General features: G+C 42.5%; 1 protein-coding gene across 2 annotated transcripts in view; it reads left to right on the forward strand.

Moving 5' to 3' along the window:
* The window catches only part of CEP85 (centrosomal protein 85), a 48,771-nt gene that overhangs the window by 18,089 nt on the left and 13,241 nt on the right, over positions 1 to 17,441 (forward strand). For both annotated transcript variants that reach the window (XM_069972598.1, XM_069972600.1), the window contains exons 2-8: positions 254 to 329; positions 415 to 564; positions 9,418 to 9,938; positions 10,015 to 10,139; positions 15,104 to 15,221; positions 15,303 to 15,488; positions 15,564 to 15,716. In XM_069972598.1, coding sequence (XP_069828699.1) covers positions 275 to 329; positions 415 to 564; positions 9,418 to 9,938; positions 10,015 to 10,139; positions 15,104 to 15,221; positions 15,303 to 15,488; positions 15,564 to 15,716 — 1,308 coding nt within the window. In that variant the 5' untranslated portion in view covers positions 254 to 274. The remainder of the gene's footprint in view (positions 1 to 253; positions 330 to 414; positions 565 to 9,417; positions 9,939 to 10,014; positions 10,140 to 15,103; positions 15,222 to 15,302; positions 15,489 to 15,563; positions 15,717 to 17,441) is intronic.

Genomic DNA, 17,441 nt, shown 5'->3' on the forward strand with positions numbered 1-17,441 from the left:
GGAACATGTGAATGCCCCTTTATTGTTGGCTGTACAAGCCTTTGACTAAAGGTGGACATACACCTTCAGCCGGCATGTATCTCTCCTGTATACTTGAATGGCCAGATATATGAAAGGTACCATGTGTTTTCTGAACCTAACAGCATCTAACAGTGTCAGCTGTTTGGAACGTGAATTACAGCTGAGATTCATGCTATGTGTTACTATTTTGTAACTTGCATATGTGTGGTAACATGCAACATTTTATGTTTAGTTACCAGCTCCACAGGACACAATGGCGGCTCTGGATAGCTACAAAGACTCAGGATTCCCACAGCCCAGTGGTGCAGGTCTGTGATCTTTTCTCTGTACATTTCTTGGTGTGATTCTCATGCCTTTTTATAGGCTTATAAACCTGGTATTATTGTGTTGCAGTAAGTGGGCTTAAACACAGGAGCGGTTCTTCCTACACAGAGTGGCAGACTCCCCAGGTGTCTGGAAAACCTGTTAGCAGAATTCCTGCTCATGAAACCCAGAAAGGTGCCAGCCTCCCTGGAGGAATTTCTTCTTCAGAACATGTTGATGGTAAGTTAATATGTTCGGTGTCTTAACCCTGTATTGATGCAAAATTGACGGAGAAAATAAACTGACGAGCTATTTACTGATTGTTCATCGCCTTCACTACATAGTGAATGGAGTTTTTCTGTTTACTTCGTAATGGTGCTGACCTGTAACTGCAGCTCCTGTTGAAAGAGACTGTCAGCAGATTTATACTGTCCTATCTAAGAGTAGCATAAACAAGTGACAGAGAAGCTGGACAGAATGATGTATCACTTACATTGTTCTGTGCAGCTGATCCAGAGAGCTCCTCCAGAATAACATGGACAATAAGTAGTCCTCTTTATTATATGCATGAGCCCAATAGTCCTTAATATTCATAAGTAGCAGAAAATTCTGCCCACCAGCTGCTGACTGGCAGTTATCTGTCCATGCTGTGTATAGTCAAGTCACCTGTCAATTAGCAGCTGGGGGGTGGGGTGTGGCAAGAATCCTATTCTCCTGCATATTAGGAGGATGGCTGTACAAAAGGATGTGTTTACACACAGAGATTTATCTGTCAGATTTTGGAAGCCAAAGCCGGGGATGGATTTGAAAACAGGAAAAATCTCAAGTCTTAAAGAGAACCAATCATGGCCGAAATTAAAAAATTTTTTTTTTGATAATTAGCTGTAAATTAATATTTTATTAATATTTGTAATTGGAATTATTTAATTTTACGGCCGCGTTTTTAAAATATACACATTTCTCTTTTCAGGAAGCTCCCGGCATGCCGAGCGGCGGGAAGGGCTCCCATGAGCCTTTGCCGCCGCTCTGTAAATACACAGTGATCCCGCGCTATACAGCGCGAGATCGCTGTGTATGTCTATTCTAACTGGGCCTTATAGTCTGTCCCTGAAGATACAGACTGCCTGTGCAGTCTGCATCTTATGCGTTTACCTAATCCTGTATAGCGGAGCAGTAAGGGCGGGGGGCGGCCATCTTGATGATGTCACTGGTGCGTTCCAGCGCTGGAACGCAAGGGACGTAATCAAGATGGCGCCCGGCTTTACTGCACCACTACAGAGGACTGGGTAAAGTATAAGATACAGACTGCACAGGCAGTCTGTATCTTCAGAAATAAACTTCATGAAGATACAGACTGCCTTTGCAGTCTGTATCTTATACTTTACCCAGTCCTCTGTAGCGGTGCAGTAAAGCCGGGCGCCATCTTGATTACGTCCCTTGCATTCCAGCGCTGGAACGCACCACTCTGACGTCATCAAGATGGCCGCCCCCGCCCTTACTGCTCCGCTATACAGGATTAGGTAAAAGCATAAGATACAGACTGCACAGGCAGTCTGTATCTTCAGGAATAGATTTAGGGAGAGATAATCTTTTATTATAGGGACAGTTAATTTGAGGTGATTGGTTCTCTTTAAGGACCTGTTGTCTGTTTATAGTCTGTTCCTGGCTTTGGCTTCAAAAATCTGTCAGATAAATCGATTAAGTCAATTAACCCCTTGTGTGTGGGCCTTGGCTGCTATCTGGCTGTGAAAGTGAATCCATCTTGCTATGGAAGTGAGGGAATGTGGTAGTCTTATCAAAGCTACAGATAACTTGGTTACGTTAGTAGTAACAAGGCTATATTTGTAATTAGGACAGGTATCTGCAGCAAGACACCCCTCCCATCAGGCTTTCACATTCATAGCATGATGGGAGTGGTTATTATTGCTGCAGATGCATTAGTTGGAGATAGTTATACAATATTGAATAGATGTATGATGTAATTTTGACGTCCAGGGACGTCGTCATGGGTTAAGAGGGATACAGAGCTGTACAATGCGAGCCCTCTCTGTACAGTGCTGCCCCTGGCCTGCTATTAGCTAGCATGGGCTGATCACTGTGCTGGCTAATTAACCAAAGCCATAACCTGGGGTCTAGTGGAGGGATTGCATCCAAAACACCAGCCCCCCACCCTGTGATGCAATTGCGAATGGGCGATCCCTGCTTCCTGCTGGGCCATAAAAACATTTAAAACATCACTACCTGTATTCTGCTAACATACAACATGGAACGCTGACTGGATAAAACAATGTGATAGAAGAAAAAATATGGTAAATAATGCGTTATGCATACCATAATTAATTAAATCAGTATATCACCATGTCAGAAATAGAAATGGTCAAGTGGGAAAAGCACCCCACGTTTCCTGCCATCACCAGGAGTGTCATTCCTGATGTGCAGCCTGTTTGCATATGCTGTGTTCTTCCTTTTTGGTATCATATGGATACATGATGCGGGGCGGAGGTCCACTGTGCATCTTCATGCTACAGGGTAAAATAAAAGCAAAGTACAACGCTAATTTGGGGTGAAAAAAGTGTAAACAGATGGAAAACAAACTGCAGTTCTTTGGGATGGGTTTGCTGCAGGACAGCACAGATGGGTCGGTAGGTTTCTCATCAGGGCACTTATATTGTATAGAAATATGTCACCCCCTTAAGAGGAAATATTGTATTATGTGTAAAAGATTGAGCGATCCTGAACCCTATTAAAACTCTTGTGGAAGAAGAGTCTCTGCCAATCGGAATTAAATGAAGCCCTCTCTAAATAAGAAACCAATAGTATTTTTTTTTTTTTTTTTGCCCTTTGATAGTGGGCCCAGTACCTCAAGGGTTGTCTTGTTCTGACAATATATCCCGGAGTGCTCTTGTATTCCACCCAAACAAACCATGTTGTTTGGAATTCCTATCATGAAGGGATGAAGATAGATCTTCCATGGGCATCAGGTCTTTCACTCTGGAAAACCACAGTAAAATGAGGGAAGGGTATCTTTTTTTTTTTTTTTTTTTTTTTTTTCTCCCCCCAGCATAGCAAAATGCAAACTCTGGCCGCCATGACCAGAAACCTTAAAAGAGATTTCTTGTTAGTTGCCGTTGTGATCGCACAGTGGTGCAGGAAAAAGTTCAAAGGAGACATTTGTTTCTTAATCAATTTCTTCACCACATGCCAAAAATGTTCAATCACCTGGACAAGAACAAAAAAATGTGTTCATGGGACACCTCTGCGGATCCACATTGGGCTAAATAGCATGGAGCTTGGTGAGGGCTCTGTACCAATGGGTGGGTATTTTATACCCTGCTTCCTGATATCTGGAACACATTATTGACTTGTGGACTAGGGTGAACACCCTATCTCTGTGTGAAGTGAGGCTTAGGCCCAAATCCTCTTCCCATTTGAGCAAAAACTCTTGAGGGGCCTGCTCTGGTGGGTAGATTAATAATGTTTAAGTCAAGGAGAGTGAATGGCTCTATACACAATTATCAAGGTATAGAGATTCGAAAGGTGTGTGAAGTTGGCATTGGGAAGGTATAAAGAAAGTGTCTTGCTTGCGAAATTCTCCAGAGTCCCATGGGTACTTGGTCACTAATCCCAGACTACGCAGTAACTATGAGTGGGGTCAGCCACTCAGAACCTGCTTTGAAAGTAGTAACTCTAAATTTGCCTGCTTTAAAGTGTCACTGTTTGTTTATTTTTTTTGCAGTAATAGTACAGACTATTTTAAGAAACTTTGTAATTGGGTTTATTAGCCGAAAAATGCATTTTTATCATGAAAAAGCAGTTTGAAACTCTCCCCCTGTCTTCATGGTTGTCTTATGGAGAGGGGAATGGTTGAGGGAGATGAGGCACCAAAACAGGACAACAAAGAGTTACTTTACAGCTACATTACCGGGCTATTTGCTCTAAAGTCAGCACTGACCTCTCTGATCTCCCCCTCCCCTTTCCATAGGTTACACAGGACTTGACTGATGTAAAAGAGTTGAGATTTCCTGATAATGAGCAGTGAATGAGAAAGAGGCGGGAAGGGGGGACCTGAGGAAAGTTTTCTTGAATTCAGATAGTGGCATATTTACCTAATAAAGTTTCTTATAATCGCCTGTACTATTGATTTCTGAAAAAAAAAAAATGACAGTGACAGTAATCCACCTCCGGAAGACAGAATTGTGCAAAGTTGTGGGAATAGCAGGATTGTCCTAAATCAGAAAGCAGGGAGACCTCGGGGGCAGCATGTGTGTGCAGCTAAGCGATGTTGCACAGGCCACAATGGTTGGTCCTATGGTAGGGTGCAAGTGTAATGACTGGATGCTGGATGTGTAGCCACAGAAGGCAATAGAGGGGAATGCCGGTAAACGATTGCTCTATTTGTACCCATGGCTTAGTCGTACAGTGCTTGCACCAATCTATAACCCTTGTTAACAGGGCTGTCTGGTGGTGTAGGCGAAGGTCCGGAAGGCCCATTCCCCCTTGAGACTTAGGACAGCATAGAATTGGCAGGCCAGTTTATTATTCCAAATGAACTTTATTCTATTAAAGTAATTTGGGTAGAATCATCATTTTCAATGTCAAGCATCTGCCAAATCAGGAAAAGTAGCCCCTGGTCCACATGGCGCACTGTGCTTGGATTTTGGATAGTTAGAGGTAAAAGCTTAGAATACAATTTACGCAGGACAACTGGCAGATAAATGCCTGAGTACTTAATTGCCGTTTGGGCCCAGAAAAAACGAAAGGATGTTTGTTGTGCTGACACCACCCCATCTGGAAGACCAGCATTGAAAACATCCAACTTTGATGTAGGAATTGGAAGATTTCAGATACTTATCCAATTTTAAGATTAACTATTCAAAGAAGGGACATAGCCAGCATATGCCGCCAATTTGTGGGTGGTGTCATGCATCGGCCCCCCCCCCAACATCTGGATTCACCTTGACCTTGCAAAGAAAAGAGAGGCTCTAAGGTTAAAATAAAAATCAGAGGGGAAAGAGGAAAACCTTGCCTAGTTCTGTTCCTGATGGGAAATTCATCACAGAGGAGACCATTTACCCTGACTCGCGCAGAAGCTGTGTTCTACAGCGCCCCTACTCAGTTCAGGAAGTTCTGACCATTTCCCACAGTCTCCACCATAAAGGACCAATTGACCTGGTCAACGCTTTCTCTGCGTCGGTTGGAAGAAGCATCGTAGGCAGACCAAAAACCCAATCTTTGTGGACTAGGTCAACCGCCTTCATGGTGTTATCCCTTGCTTCTCTCCCTGACGTGAAACCTGCTTGGTCTGGATGACTGATCTCCCCCCAACAGAAGGGACAGGCGTGTCGCAAAAATTTTTGAAAATTAGTTTTAAATCCATGTTCAGATGGGACCAGCACTTCCCTGACTATGCACTTGTGAACCTCCCAGACAGACAGCGGTGATACCTCAAGAAGTATCATTCATTTGGAAGTAGGACTTTAATATCGACTTAACTCCCTGCTGGACCACCTGGTCGTGAAGCATTTTATCGCCATTGCGGGGTTTGGAGAGAGGGCATGTCCAGTGTTAGAACAATCAGAGCATGATCATAAAATGTTATACTATCAATGCTCCTTTGTTTACGTAGGGAAAGATACCTGTGGTGTAGAAAAAAAAAATCTGGAAAAGACAGTATGTACAAGCGAGTAGAAGGTATAGTGCTTCTCTGATGGATGGCAGATCCGCCATGTATCCACCAGCCTATGTATGTGAAGGGTCAGTCTAATTCGTCTGAAGGCGGTGGAACTGATCTAGGAGGAACCAGAGGAGGTATCCAGTCTTGGGTCCAGAGCTATATTAAAATCACCCAATACTAAAGTCCCTTCCACAAAGTCATCCAATGTGTCCAACATCACGGAAAGGGCCTGACCTTGGCATACATGACGCAAGTGTAAAAGTATGCGTAGCGATGCAGCCCTTGAGTAGGACCATCCTACTTTCCTCCTCGCAGCATTTCTCCACGTGTTCCCATGGCAAAGTCATAATGCTTGTACCACAGGACTTAGTGGTCAGAGAGAAGATATGATAGGCAGAAGACAAGAAGGCATTAGTCAGAGTAATTGGTTTGAATTTCGCTATATAGGTTTCCTTAATGAATGCTATGCAGCTTCTGTTCTTTCAGGAGATTCAATAGGATGAAGTGTTTACCTGTATCATGCAGCACCTTCACATTAAGGGAGCCCACCTGCAACTCCATTGATTGTGGAGGCATATTCAGTAATAAGAGACACAAGGAGGAGGGGGAACAGTAGAGAAAGGGAAAGAAAAAAGGAATGAACTAGAAGAGAAACCTTAAGGGATACCTCCCTAGAGAGACACAGAACACCGCAGATAGCAGGGAAATGTGAGGTAACAGAAAGCCATGAGGGAAGTCGGTGACCTGCGACCCTCTTTATAGACTAACCATGCTGCAGAGATCCACATCCCCGCCCCTAAAGGAGGTGAGAGGAGGAGCATGAATCCCTAAGGGCACACAACTGGGAAAACTAGCATAACACACAAACATTATCAGGAAAAAGTGACAGATACCCAAGATCAACTGAGCAATGACTTCACACTAGTTACAGTTACTTTAACACGAGAAACTACAACCAATCAGAACTCCAACCACCTAAATAGACCAGTGAGACACGGGAAATCCAAGAATCCCAGAGGAGAGGAAAATAAGGAGGAGAAAGAAGGAATGACACGCAGAGGGCTGAAGTGGCTGAAAGTGAATGCATGGGTGCAAATGTGAGTGAGTGAATCAATGTGGGGGTCAAAAGCCAGGGCAGGAATGATCCTATTAAAGAAAGTAGAAAAAAAATCGGGTAGGGCCCGACGATAAGGAGAGGAAAAAGAAAATTTTAGAAAGAGAGAGGGATGGAAGAAGAACCCCAAATAAGAATAGACCACCTCCACAGTTAGGGTATCACTTTATATGGCAGTACTCAATCTGCAGGGGTTGTCCTCATTAGACTGACAAACCCTGTCCAAATACTGTCTACCTATCCAATACCTCCCCCCTCCCTAATCAGTCACGTTGTAGCTAACTAGTACAAGCTAGCGCTATCCCATTAGGCCGTTTAGTCCAAGGGACCTCTGCTATTCCCATTCAGAATCACTGCTGTACAGTGGCATCCCTAAAGATCCGGTAGTCCCCACACATATCTTCTCAACTTAGAATAAACAATCCCCGGGGATCAAAACTTAATCTTCTGTACACATTGTCCCAACCGGGTGATATTGAATTCAGGCCTCCTTGAAAACCAACCAACAGATCTGGGCTCATTGGTTCTTCTTGGACCAGTGAGATCGGAGTTCCTTGGTGATGGCTGGTATCGTCTCTAGGATGGGAGCATGACACTTGCGCAGCAGGGTGTTTCACTGCTAACCAGTGTGGGACCAATAGCAACAGAGTATCAAGGAATGAAAACTTACCCGGCAAGTCCTCGGGAGTCTTAAGCACGTAGGTACAAGCTTCCCGTCTGATCACGTTGAACGAGTGTCCCCAGGGGTAAGTGGCGCCACCTTTTAGAATACGTGCCAACAAGAGTTGTAACAGCCTCCTCATGTAGAGTGTGCATGCAGTGACATCTGGGAGCAGTCTAATCACAGAATCCTTGAATCAAATATCCTCTTTCAGTTATCTGGTCGCCTTTTTGTATAGTTTCCTCATCTGTGTAATAATGTAGCCCGCAGTGTCTCTCTCAGCGTACCCTTCTCCTGCTGGGCCCTTGCAACCTGAAGAACTGTCCACTGCAAACGTGGCCTCCCCTCGCCTACCGGTAACTTTATTAAATATGGTTGTCACGCGGCACAGTAAATCATACTGAGGACCCCTTTCAGGAAGGCCTTTTAATGTGAATATTATTTATTTTTCCCTAATTATCCTGGTCGTCAATGAGTTTAGTCAGATTTATCATTTGGTGCCTAGATTGTATGGAGTCGTTTTCTAGTGTCGTCACTCTAGCAGTTGGAGCAGCAATACTTGGGGTAACATGTCGGTAATGTCCGAGGAACCACTGCAGATTCCCAGTTCGCCCTCTCTGTCCACTCTGTCTTTTCATAATATCCGAAAATGTGCTGTTTCCATAGGAAGACTGGTCAGCATAGACTCTATGCTGAGCACCTATTTCCGGTGGGAGCAGTAGGTCATCAGATTTTTTTCAAAATGCGAAATGCGGGGGAGCAGGACAAGTAAGTAAGTACTGCAGCCACAGTTGGAAGCTTCTAAACCCATCTGTATAGAGTGGTTGCTCAGCTGTCACTTCAGAGACTGCTTCAGAAACCTCAGCAGTGGTTGCGATGCACTTTGAAAAGGCGGCAGGACACCGGGGAGCATGGTAAAAATAGTTATTTTCTGCTACACTGTCATCAGCTACTGTACATTGCGATCCACGGCCAATGATTTTTAAACTTTCTTAAAGATAATTGGCCAATAACTAGCTCCTCGACAAATCGTTCTCTTTATTACACGGAACAATAATCTGCCATATTGGCCTGATTTTGGCAGATTGCACACTGTGTAACAGGACCCTTAGGGCCCTATTCCACCGGACGATTATCGTTCAGATTATCGTTAAATCGTTCGAATCTAAACAATAATCGTTCGGTTGAAATGCAGTAACGATTAACGACCGAACGAGAAATCGTTGATCGCTTTATAAGACCTGGACCTATTTTTATCGTTGCTCGTTCGCAAAACGTTCGCAAATCGTTCGCATTGAATAAGACATCGTTCGGTCGTTCGCAATAGATACGAACGCAATAGCGAATAAATACGGAAGAAGAAACGATCGCAATTACGATCATAAGTAACGATTATCGTTCCATGGAAATGAGTGAACGTTTTCAGGTCTTTCGCAATAGCGGTCGTTTGAGATCGTTAATCGTTAACGATTATGCTAACGATAATCGTCCGGTGGAATAGGGCCCTTAGATGCATGCACTGCTTTTTTTTTTTTTTTTTTTTTTTTTTTTAATATACAGTCTCTATCACGCTATACATATTTTTAAGTTCTCATTTGGTGTGTGTGTGTGGTTTTTATAATTATAATTTTTTTTTATTTTTAGAATTTTGCAATGCCAGTGGTAGTACATCCTTCCAGCCGATCAGAAGCCAGGTCACTATTCCAACAGCACACGTTGTGCCTTCCACTATTGCAACATCTTCAAGTACTGCAAGGATATATGATAGAGCTGGACCTTCCCCAGAATTTGCTGTACACACCTTTCCCTATGTGTCTTCTGCAGACCCTTTCACAACTGAAGACAATAGAAAGTTTGAAATGCCCAATATTGAACCCACCATGAACCAGTCTGCTTTGTTAAATACACTTTGCACAGATGGTAGAACAGATTTCCCTATACCTATGATCAACAGAGGTGTAGAGCCATACAAGGCTCTTCCTGAGAACAAGGAAAATGAAGGTGTGGAGCTAACTCATAGGGCTGCCTCCCAGTCCTCACATCTGCAGAGTCAGGTCTGGCGACCAGATATCTATGGCATCCAGCCAGCAGAAGGATACGGCTCATGGAAGCTGCAACAGCAACAGTATGCAGATAATATACGAATGAGGATGGAGAAACTGCAGGTAACTTTTTATGTATGTTGCATTGAGGTACCAATATCTTTTTCTGTATGTCTTACTGTGGTGAAATGTATTCCAGCTTGTCAGAGACTATTCTACAGCTCCAACATATTCGACAGGACTTCATCTGATTCCAAATGAGTGGGAGCGCGTTGCTAAAGCTAGTGATAAACTTCTTCTTGAAAAGGAGATTATGTTGGAACGGTAAGAAGGGGAATTGTGTATGAGATTGGGATGTATACCGTACTGATTCTGTCAATACCTTGCATTATTGGTATGATTTTTCCATATTTATGGAGTTCTCTTGTCACCATTATATTATGTTGAATTATGCAATAGTTCAGTGTTAGATGGACACATTTACCTCCTACTTCTAATTTGGTCCCTCAACATACAACATCAGTTGGTTCTGGGATGACCATTGTATATTGAAACCATATTATGTTGAGACCAAAACTCTATGAAAAACTGATAATTGATTCTGAAGCCCCAAAATGTCATCCCAAAATGAGAAAAAATATAAAGTGTCACTGTCGTTTCACACAACTTTTAACTTGTCATAGAGACGTGTCAAAACTTTTGATCAGTCCGGGTCTGAGTGTTCACACCTGTACTGACTGGAAGAAAGAGCGTCCTCTCTCTGTCAGCATGATCAGTCAGGCTCTATAGAGCTCCATTATAGTCCCTAACTGATCTCGTTACACAGAGGCGGGAGAAGATCGTGCCAAGCGCGTTCCTCTACCGGCTCTATCTCCCAATCGGTACAGGTGTGATTACTCAAACCCGGACTGATCAAAACTTTTGACATGTCTTTGACATGTCAAAAGTTTTTGAAACAGCAGTGACACTTTAAGATTGAAAGAAAAATAAGCAGGTAACTCAGCACAACATTCAGAAGGCTTCTGGAGACAGACAGTAAATAACTTTCTATGTAGAGGACCAGAGCGGTTTTAAGGTCCTGTACAGATCACACACTGTTCTGTAGAGAGGAGATATTAGACTGTTCTGTAGAGAGGAGATATTAGACACACATAGCAGTACAGGAAAATGTGGTCTCAAGTTACAAAGGTCCACAAAAAACCATTGTATGTTGAATAACCTGAGGTCATTATAAGTTGAGGGACCACTGTGATCATTTTTTCCTAGGAAACCCCATTAGTAAAGGAAAAAAGGCAACCTATAAGAGGTACAAAAAATGGAAATGTAGCTTAAAGAGAGACTTATGAAATTATACAGTAGGCAAAGCAGATAATGCTGCTAAAGCCTCAAAAGAGGAAGAAATGGTGAATAAAACCTTCAGCTGTATATGTGACAGGATGAATAGCTGCAGCCTTGCTAAAGTAAGGGTGAATTTACACAGAGATTTATCTGACATATTTTTGAAGCCAAAGCCAGGAATGGATTTGAAAAGAGGAGAAATCTCAGAATTTCCTTTATGACCTGCTCTCTGTTTTATAGTTTGTTCCTGGCTTTGGCTTCAAAAATCTGTCAGATAAATATCTGTGTAAAGGCACCCTTAGTAATGAGGAGAATGTTTGTTGATGGAGATAAGGTATAAGATAATATCTACTTCTGCTCAGTGTTTTCAGAAGGTGGCCTTCACAATCACAGTATGGTTGGACACAGCTTCCAGTTGTATAGCTTCAGCTCCTGTGTTTTCAGAGGCTGAGTTGCAGAGGAACTTGCCCATTTAAAGTTGAATAAGGCGATGGCTGGGTCCAGATGGTGTCCCTGGGTTCTTAAACTTAAAGCGTAACTGTCATATTTTTTTTTTTTTTATAGCAGAAATCAGTAGTATAAGCGATTTTAAGAAACTCTGTAATAGGTTTTATCAGCCAAAAAAGCCTCCTTCTGTACTCAAGAAGCAATCTCCCAGCCTCCCCCCCTGACTTCTTATCTGCGCATTATCAGGCAAACACGTCTTCATTACAGAGAAGCCAGTGAAGACGGGCTCTGCTCTTTTCATTCTATTCTTATGGAGGGGGGAGGGGCCGAGGGAGATGAGGGAGCAGGAAGAGGTGACATGAAGGTCAGCTGTTTGTAGACTCTCTGGGCACCTAAACCGCAGGATTCTGGGGTCAGAAAGGTCAGTGCTTATCTATGAACTTACTGTGAGAAGATTGCAGGGTGTTGTGCTTTGCAAGACTGCTCCGTGCTCAGTCACTGCTAACAGCCCCTCCCCTCTCCATAGCCACATAATGGACACAGAAATCCTGCTGCTTCTGCAGGGAGGGGGGAGGATGAGGCTTCAGTACAGAAGGAAACTCTTTTGGTTTATAAAACCTATTACAGAGTTTCTTAAAATCGCTTGAATTGTTGATGTTTAATGTTTTTTTTAAAAAAAAATGGCCCTGAAATGAGTTACGCTTTAAATTTGTGATTGTGACAACAATTGCTCTGTCATATCTGTATAACCAATCCCTAACAGGAGATGTTTCTGATGATTGGAGAACAGCCAATGTTATACCCATCCACAACAAGGATAATAAAGAGCCAAGTACCTACAGGCCAGTTAGCCTAACATCTGTAGTAGTAAAAATGATTAAAACTCAAAAAAAAAAAAAAAAAGATAATGTATCACCTAAGAATCAACAATTTGATGGATCCAAACCAGCATGGCTTTACTGTGGGCAGATCATGTTAGACCAGTGCTTCTCAAACTTTTTCCACTGGAGCCTCACCTAGCAGACCAAGACATGCCTGGGCCTCACCAGACTGACCAAGAGGGTGCCTGGGCCTCACCATCTGTAGTGAAAGTCCATTTAAAAGGTGAAAAGAATGCTAGGGCTACCTTTCACCCATCTCCCATACTAGATACTAATAAATTAAGTACAAAATAAATTAATAATGTTGCTAAAGTAGAGATTTTTGCAAAAAGCAAAAGGACTGTGCAGATCATTGTTAATTTTGAGAATACTGGCTCATCCGCTGGGCCTCACCAACAACTAGGGGGCGCCTCACTGGTGAGGCCCACCTCAGTTTGAGAAGCACTGTGTTAGACCAATCTCATTGACTTCTTTGATTGTGTTACAAGTGTTTGGATGAAAGTGGTGCTGTGGATATCAGCTATCTGGACTTCAGCATAGCCTTTGATACAGTTCCCCATAAAGAGCTGATAGAGAAGTTAGAGAAAATTTTACTCAATCCCTGGATAATTCAGTGGATTTGTATTGGCTGAAGGATAGATCAGAGGGTTGTTGTTAATGGTGTATATTCTGAGCAGAGACTGGTTACAAGTGGTGGCCACAAGCAGGGCTGTGGAGTCGGTAAACCTCCTGAATTTACTCAGGGATTGACTCCAGCTCCTTCGTAAATGGTCGATCAGCCACCAGGGGTGTATACCATCAGTGGAGTGTAAAGTAGAACTGGCTCAGCAGCTTCTTCCTAATGCACTATATGATCCTGGGGTGACTTCTGAGGGAATAAGGCAAAGATATAAAGCAGATTCTCCTTTTTGTGTGTGCAGTGATTGCAGCTAGTTTCCAGCCACCATGTCCTGAAGAACTCAAAACTAGACTAGAACAGGTGGTCTTTTCTGCTGATCTTCTATGTTTCTAATCAAATTCTGATCAGGAGGCCTCAAATGTTTGGTATCACTGTAATCTTAGTCTCCTCCATATAAGGTGTGTGCATATGTATGTGTATATGTGTGTGTGTGTGTGTGTATATATAATATATATATATATATAATTATATTTTATTATAAAAAAATATTATAGCGCCTTGGATTACGAGCATAATTCGTTCCCGCACCATGCTTATAATCCTAATCCACCCTTAAACCAAAGCAAATTTTTTCCATAAGAAGGTGTAAACAATTTTTTTCTATGTCCGAAAAATAATGATTTTAGATTCTGAATAACGTGTAAAACTAATGAAACAAGCAGCTGAATGTGTGATATTATCAATTACTGTACAGTATAGTAATCAGAATGGAGAGTATAATGTTTAGTAAGTGCATACACCTGATAACACAGCAGCAGTTTGTTGATACAGGATGGAGCTGCAGACCCCCATAATGCAAAAGTGTAGTACAACAGGCTAGAATAGAGAAGCAGGGCTGCTGTCAGAGGTCTGTGTGGTCACATGACAGCAATGGAGAAGGGAGGTGTGTTTAGTATGGACCAATCAGGACTGACAGAGACTGCAAGGAGCATTAAAGGGGTTATCCAGCGCTACAAAAACATGGCCACTTTTCCCCCTACTGTTGTCTCCAGTTCAGGTATGGTTTGCAATTAAGCTCCATTTACTTCAATGGAACTGAGTTTCAAAACCCCACCCAAACTGGAGACAACAGTAGGGGGAAAGTGGCCATGTTTTTGTAGCGCTGGATAACCCCTTTAAGGAATGAGCAGGACATATGTGGGCACATAAATGCAGCACTCTGTCCGGGGAGAGAGGGGGTTACAGCTATAAAGAGATTACCTCCACAGTCCTGTCCCCTAATGCAAGCCCCAGCCTGAAGTGGATCTGCCATTATTTGGAAGGTGAGGAAGACTTCCTGGGTCAGAGTACAGGGCTGTAGACCCCACTATGCAGATCATGCCCCTCCCCGCTCCCCTCTCCCACCCATTACAGGGAGCTCTTAAACCAAAACAATGCTCCTAAACCAAGTCACAATTTTGAAAAACTGATCTCTTCTTGCAAAACGCTCTCAATCAAAGTTACTCTTAAACCAAGGTACCACTGTGTGTACAGACTCTGTATAATCTCCTCCATGTACACTGTGCCAGCCTTGGTGCTGTTTTACAGACACTGTACTGACCCAGTATATACAGCTACTGGCAGCTGCGGGGGTTATTGCAGGAGTAGGGATAGATTTAGCAATAAAAGATATATATATTTTTTTGCCATATCACCCAGCCCTAGTTTGAGCTGAAAAACATGCTGCCTTTAGGTGGTAAGATATTTTGGTCCATTTCTAATATAACTTCCACAGCCATGTAAAGCACATGTTCCATATCCTAACCTTTTGTAAATGCTTTGCTTGAATGAGGGCTGGTACTGCACTACAGGTTCCAGCATATGAGTATAGTCCTAAAATTACTGTATTTGCCAAATATATTAGGTGTGATATGTGGACCCCTGATGCTCTGCCCACAAGTTTGAGGAGTTGTAAATATGAGCACATAAAGCATATGATTTGAGGTAAATGTTTCTAATTGCAGGCAGCGTCAGCACATCGCATCGCTGGACCAGAAATTGCGGGAGGGAGAGTTGCAAGTCCATAGTACACTGCTAAGCCAGTCTAGTCCATACAATGATATGTGTCTGATAAGGTTACAGGTAATTGCGTATGGCCACTATAGCATTCATATATCATAAATCTGGAAGTACAGGAAGGGCTCAGTTAACCTGTGTTTTCAGGACTTGCAGCGAGAGGTTACGTTCTTAAGAGCACAGTTTGCCGAGAAGACTGATTCGTCTGGCCGTGAGAAGGCAGAGTTGGAGAAAAAGCTTTGTGCCATGGAGACAGAGAGTAGAGGCTTAAGAGAAGCAATGAAGGAGGCAGCACAAAAACACTCGGATGAGATGAAAAAGCAAGACGAGCGTGTAAGTTCCTATAACTTGTCTGCTGTACTCCAGAAGATATATTCTCACAGCCTTTAATGGTGTACACTTTGGCAGGTAAAAGGAAGAGAACGGCATATTAATTCATTGAAGAAAAAATGTCAGAAAGAAGCAGAACAGAATAAAGAAAGGCAGCAGAGGATAGAGACCCTGGAAAGATACATGGCAGACCTTCCCACAGCAGAGGACCACAAAAAACAAGTGCTGCAGGTAATTTAACTTATATAAAATAGTCTAAGGGTCCATTTACACAAAGATTTGAAGCCAAAGCCAGGAATGAATTTGAAAAGATGAGCAATCTCAGGCTTTCCTTTATTTCCTGATCTGTTTAGTCTGTTTCTGGCTTTGGCTTCAAATCTTTGGCAGATAATCTGTCAGATAATCTTTCTGTGTAAATGGACCCTAAAGCTCTGCCTTAAAGCTCTTCACCTGTAAAGTAAATACAGACCACTGATATTGCTGACCTCCTTTTCCTGGAATCTTTTATATCTCCTTACTTGATCATATAGCAGCGAAACTTGGTGGGGATATTTAGATAAGCCTTAGACACAACTCTAGCAATTTTTTTTTTTTTTTTTTGCTGATCGTTGAACAACCCCTTTAAGTAGTTTAATGTGCATAAGAATGACTTGCAGCACTTACCAGCTTGAAATTCTGTTAACTTCTGCTAAAAAAAATTTCACTAAAACTAAACATTCTATCTCAAAGCTCAACACTTAAAGCGTAACTGTCATGTTTTTTTTATTGCAGAAATCAGTAGTATAAGCGATTTTAAGAAACTCTGTAATAGGTTTTATCAGCCAAAAAAGTATCCTTCTGTACTCAAGAAGCAATCTCCCTGCCTCCCCCCCCTGACTTCTTATCTGTGCATTATCAGGCAAACACGTCTTCATTACAGAGAAGCCAGTGAAGACTGGTTCTGCTCTCTCCATTGTAAGCCTATGAAGGGGGAGGGGCTGAGGGAGATGAGGGAGCAGGAAGAGGTGACATGAAGGTCAGCTGTTTGTAGACTCTCTGGGCACCCAAAACGCTGGATTCAGTTTTCAGAAAGGTCAGTGCTTATCTATGAACTTATTGAGAGAAGATTGCAGGGTGTTGTGCTGTGCAGGACTGCTCCGTGCTCAGTCACTCCTAACAGCCCCTCCCCTCTCCATAGCCACATAATGGACAGAGAAATCCTGCTTCATCTGATGTGAGGGGGGAGGCTGGGAGATTGATTTTTTTTTTTTTTTTTTTTTTTAGTACAGAAGGAAACTCTTTTAGTACATAAAACCTATTACATAGTTTCTTAAAATCGCTTGAACTGTTGATATTTAATGTTTTCCCAAAAATTGCCCTTTACGCTTTAAAGGGCTCTTCTGGAGGTAAAAAAAAAAAATGTAACATTGTGCTCTCTGCTGCCCCTCTTTGTTGTCCCTGACAGGAACTACAATTTCATTCTCTCCCTAGATACACCAAATTTTGCCAACTCCAGGCATCATTAGGGATGTCACAAATTTTACTTCCATTCGTGTTTTTTTGTTTTTTTTTTGTTTTTTTTTTTGTGGATGAAAGTCCTGGCATTCTCCAGCTGACTAATCTGTATGCTAGTCATTACATTGGTCAAAAGCCAACATCCACCTATTCTAGATTAAGGATTCCCACAAGTGTCCCTGATATTAAAAAAAAAAAAAAATTGTAGAATTAACACTGCTAATGGGGTGAAAAAATGATACTTTTCTACTGGGCTGGCTGTGCCATTCATAGTACCGCTGTGTTTGAAGCAGTCATGGCACACAACCGCTATGAAACCTGTAACTTTATTTATGAAGGCAGGGACTGCCACCTTAATTATTTGGGCTGAACCTTTGCGCTACTGTACTGACATTCAGGACAGGAAAGGCGTTCCCTGACTCGTTGAACATGTTAAACAGATACACTTTATAGATCAGTCCT

The sequence above is a fragment of the Dendropsophus ebraccatus genome, chromosome 5, assembly GCF_027789765.1.
Source record: "Dendropsophus ebraccatus isolate aDenEbr1 chromosome 5, aDenEbr1.pat, whole genome shotgun sequence".
NCBI lineage: Eukaryota > Metazoa > Chordata > Amphibia > Anura > Hylidae > Dendropsophus > Dendropsophus ebraccatus.